At 54.5% G+C, this 4,848-nt stretch overlaps 1 protein-coding gene across 1 annotated transcript; it reads left to right on the forward strand.

Moving 5' to 3' along the window:
* Positions 1 to 1,391: 1,391 nt before the first annotated feature.
* LOC142829834 (uncharacterized) lies at positions 1,392 to 4,208 on the forward strand. Its single transcript, XM_075931676.1, has one exon. It carries the CDS (start codon positions 1,998 to 2,000, stop codon positions 2,913 to 2,915), a length of 918 nt encoding a protein of 305 aa, XP_075787791.1. The 5' UTR covers positions 1,392 to 1,997; the 3' UTR covers positions 2,916 to 4,208.
* The last annotated feature ends 640 nt before the right edge of the window (positions 4,209 to 4,848 follow it).

Genomic DNA, 4,848 nt, shown 5'->3' on the forward strand with positions numbered 1-4,848 from the left:
CTGGATATACTGCAATTGCACAGTGATGTACATGTCTAAAGACCTTTTAGAACTAATGAACGATTGGAAAATTCTACCTCATGTAGTTTTAATTTCTTACAAGTGGTGTTATTGAGCATGCTAACCTCTCAGTGAAAAGCTATGGCTCAACAAACTAATAGTAAATTCATTCTGTTATTCCTTACATGTCTATATTTCCTCCAAAGAGAAATGGCTCTGTTCATATTTATGAATCACTTAGCTTAGATGAATCTATTTCCTTTTTGCACTTTGAATATTTTCTAGAGTTGTGTGGAATCCAGTAGGTGTAAAGTAATCTTTGGATATAAGGAACTTTGCTACCGGTCCAATGAAAGAGCACTAAGATTCTTGCGAACAAGTAAACAGCTGTATGTGTAAATAAAATGTAGCAGCTATTAAGGGAGAGAGAGTAAACGCTTGAATGACTACCCTGTAACGGCATGGAAGGTTTGTTTGTTCATGGAAATGCTGGCAAGAAGAAAGCATTGAAATGCAAGTTGGCTTCTGCTTCCCCAAATAAACCTCAGTTTGCCCGGGGGAGGGGTTCCTGGTCTGCGAGAAGAGGGTGAAAATGTTCTTACTGCGAATTCTCTCTCAAAAGCTAGGCTCAGCATGCACCTGGGTCCCGAGCGGAAGATAAATACACGGTGAATACGGTTTGAACTGATTTTTCGTCTCTAATCCCACTTCTGCTGTGCTATTTCCTAGTGTTTCTATGTGCAGATCTGGGGGGTTGCAGTAACTTCTAATGTCCCCAGGTGCGGTGTCTTTTCCATCACTTGCCATTCTCATGGCCAAATCTGCCTGCAACCGAGGTGAATAGCTGATTAAGGCCGGACGTAATTTCTTGTGTGTGTGTACACTATTAGCAGAAGGTACCGTCACTGTAGAAGAGCGAGGGGAGTGGGAAATCTTTCATAAGTGCCATAGGAAATAGCCTCCACGGTTAATAAAAATGCCTTTCCCCAAGCAAACTCGGCGCTGTGCTCTGTTTACTTCATGCTCCAAATTGGTTATTCCTTATTTTAACTCTTCAAACAAAGCCGTGAAGTTTGACTGATACCACGCCCGATCTGACTGCTGCTGTGCACTTACAACTTCACTTTAGTGTCAGGTATTTCAAATAAAGCGTTTTCTCTTGTCTCTAATTTGAAGATTTGAACATTTGCGTTACGTTCACGTGTTTCTCCAGTACAAACCCTAGGGCGTGAAGATCGGCTGTTGGGAGCTTTTTAGCGAGAGGAAATACAATAATCTGGAACGATTTGACTGCAAAAGTTTTCTGGCTTTCCGTGTAAAGTGTGAGGTTTCATTTTGGGCGGCTAAGCTTTAGAAGGAGGGAAACCCACCACGTGCTGATTCTTAATACCGGCACTGTTAAAATTCTCTGAAATCCTAAGGATTTTAATCTCCAGCTGATTACAGTTCCGTAGCGCTTTGAAGCGATCGCAGCAAAATAACTTTGCATCTGTCCTCGCTGAGGGTTCATTCTTCCGCGCGGCAAATCGCAGCGGAGAGCCGAAAGCAGGAGTGAGTCAATAGATGCCCGACGAACGGGGCGAAATTTACTACGATTGTAACTTTGCTAATTCAGATCTAGAGTAGCAGAGGATGCAGCTTTCCCTGGCTACAGGCTGCAAACGCGCTTTCTCGACCACCACCTGCCTCTAGCCCGAGCCCAGCGGACCGAGAGGCGGCTGAAGCGCCCGGGAGCTGGAGCTCAGTGATCCTCCCCCACCCGCGCTGCTTCCCGAGGGCTCCGCATCCCGCTCCGCGGCGGTGGGCAGGGCCCTGGGATTTCACTCCAGCAGTGAAACCATTGGGCTGGAGCAAGGACCAACACCCCCCCCCCCTCCTTACGCGGGAGGGGTATAAGAAGGGCCGGGGCCCGGGCTTTCCCAGCCACACGGCGAGCGGCGGCCAGAGCTGCACCCCACTCCCCCACCCCACTCCCGCGTCAGTGGGCGAGCGGCTCCATGCGGCGGCCGGCGGCCGAGCCAGCCTTGCCGGGCCTGCAGCCGGGCGCGCGGGGCTCGGAGGGGGAGGACGAGGAGGAGGAGGACGGGGCGGGGGGCGGCCGGGCGCGGCCCCGCCGGCAGGGGGCGCCCGAGGGCAAGCCGCCCTACTCCTACATCGCGCTCATCACCATGGCCATCCTGCAGAGCCCGCAGCAGCGCCTGCCGCTGAGCGGCATCTGCGCCTTCATCCGCGGCCGCTTCCCCTACTACCGGCGCCGCTTCCCCGCCTGGCAGAACAGCATCCGCCACAACCTCTCGCTCAACGACTGCTTCGTCAAGCTGCCGCGGGAGCCGGGCAGCCCGGGCAAGGGCAGCGACTGGGGGCTGGACCCGGCCTCGCAGGGCATGTTCGACAACGGCAGCTTCCTCCGCCGCAGGAAGCGCTTCAAGCGCCCGGCCCCGCTCTGCGCCCTGCTGCCCGCCCAGCCGCCCCTGCCCGGGCCCGCCGCCGCCTCCTGCTCCCTGGCGCGGCGGAAGGCGGCCGGCGGCGGCGCCCTGCAGCTGGGGCTGCTGCTGCTGCGGGAGCGGGAGGCGGCCGCTCCCTCGGGCCGCGGCGGCGCCTTCAGCATCGAGCGCATCCTGATGGGCAGCGAGCCGGCCCCGCGGCCCCCGCCGCCGCCCCCTGCCTGGGCTTGCGGCCCCCCGCTGCTGCCCCGCGCCCCCTGCCTGCTGCCCGCCGCCCTGCTCGGCGTGGCCGCCCCCCGCTGGCAGCGGGAGGCCGCCTGCTGCGCCCCGGGGGCCGGGAAGGGCGCCCGCCTCCTCCGGCCCAGCGCTGGCGCGGCGGTGTTGCTGGGCGGCCAGCCCGGGCCGCTCCCCACCGGGCTGCTGCCCCTCGGGGCGGCCCCGGCTGCCGTGGGCGCCTCAGCCGCCTTCTAGCGCCAGAGGGGACCGGCCTGGCACCGCCGCCCCGTCCCAAGCTCCGGCCACGTTGCGCGGGTGGCGCTCGTGTCTCAAGCCACTCCAGGCTCCCCTCTGCAACTGCCCCGGGCACTGGCTCCGCATTCGACGGCCTGGCCGGGGCCGGGGCTGGGGCGGCTTCTGCACCGTCCGGCTCCTGGTGGCGATCGTCGTGGAGCGACTGACTTTATGCTGCGAGCTGAAACTGACCGACTCCGCTGGGCTTGCAGCAGCTCGGGCGCTGGGAGACACGTGTGTTCGCGTCGCGTCTGTCCAATGTTTACAAAGCCACAGACTGTCCATGGAAGGAACCGGTCCCCGGGCACTAGAGTGAGCGTCGCTGATTTTCACCCTGGGCAGCGTCTCAAGCGCATCCGGGCTGCCTTAACCGAGAGATAAATGAACTAAATTCTTCTTGGGGCAGTCAAGCAGAAATTTCAAACGCAGGGCAACTTCTCTTGGCGTGCGTTTCCTTTTCTCCTCCTCTGGACCACAGACTTTTAAAGATGTCACGCGTACAATATTTATGTATCCTCTTTTTCCTCTGGTAGCGGTTTTGCAATAGAACTAGTCATGTCAGCTGAATATTTATTACCTGTGATCTGTATTTGCAGCTTCCGTGGGGGAAATGTTAACACGAAGTTGTGTATGGCCTAAATAAAAAACAATAAACGGTCTTTCCTTTTTCTGATCAGCTACCGTGATAACACAGTTAAGCGATTACTCATATCTATGTATATGAGATTTAATCCTGCTAGCTAACATTCCAACCCCCGCCCCTCAAAAAAAGTTTCAATTTTATGTTTTTAAAGTGAGCAAAACCTGTAATTTCGAAATCACTTTGCGAGGATTTGTAGGGTATTTCCGAGTGTTTCGTGCATGTTGATTTAGGGTTCCTTTCTATATATATTATTAGACTGCACATAAACTAGAGCCGTATTTCTCAAGTCCCTGAAGAAACTCACTTAAATTGATAGCACAACTGCTGTTACTTATTTCAATAAGAGCAGAATCGGATCCGTCCACTGCAATAGCAAGTGTCACCTTCCTCTCCCCAAAATACAATGAAAACTGCAGAACTGTACTAGTACAACCCGACCTGAGAAATCAATGAAAACAAGAGAGGTGATGGAAAAGAAATGTCAGTGTGCGCCACGGGTTTCTCCATTTCTTAGCGGTAGGTGATTGTGGTGGTTGTGTTTTTTTTTAAATCTACAGTTAAATGTGTGATTTCCGACGCTCAATCCGCAAAGAGGGACAGCCCTGGAAAGTACATTCCTGCGAAGCTCACGGGTGTTTAAGTGCATGACTAATAGCTTGAAAGGAAAGAGGGTAGAAGCCAAGACGTTGGGCAGGCTTTCCAGAGTCCCGAAGGATTCGTAATTACAGGTCCCAGGGAAGGTACCTGGCCTGTAGCATTGCAAAGCCCTTAGTCCCTTTCTCGCCTTATAGGCAACACTTCTTACGCGTTAAGTCTGCTAGCGATTGCCGCAAAGCGCGGAGATTAAAAGGTGTCTGATCCCCCCCAGCTTGTTCGCTGGTGTTGCCCTGGAACTAGAGACCTGGGGAGATACAAGATTCTACTCCGGGCGCGAAAAATGTGGCTGCCTGCGCCTGTCTTTGTAGCTTTGCGTGGCGTGGAGGTGTTGGACTCGCTTTGCACCACGTTGTCACCTTCCGCCAGGAAACGAAAACTGACGAACTCCTGAACCTGTTCCCGCCCGCTCCTTTTTCCATGATTTGCACTGAAACCGGACCCAGCCAGTGCAAGAGTCCCTTTGCACCATGCTTCCTAGGCTTTCGGATCAGATGATAAATGGCCCAGCGGCTAATAATCAGCCCTAACAGACTGCACAGAGGGAACCAAGGCGCTTTAAATGGAGCAAATAAGCAGTAATCAGCCGAGGACTCG

Source organism: Pelodiscus sinensis, chromosome 6, assembly GCF_049634645.1.
Source record: "Pelodiscus sinensis isolate JC-2024 chromosome 6, ASM4963464v1, whole genome shotgun sequence".
Taxonomy (NCBI): Eukaryota; Metazoa; Chordata; order Testudines; family Trionychidae; genus Pelodiscus; species Pelodiscus sinensis.

Coding starts and splice junctions, on each gene's coding strand:
- LOC142829834 (XM_075931676.1), top strand. CDS start 1,998: ATGCGGCGGCCGGCGGCCGAGCCAGCCTTGCCGGGCCTGCAGCCGGGC.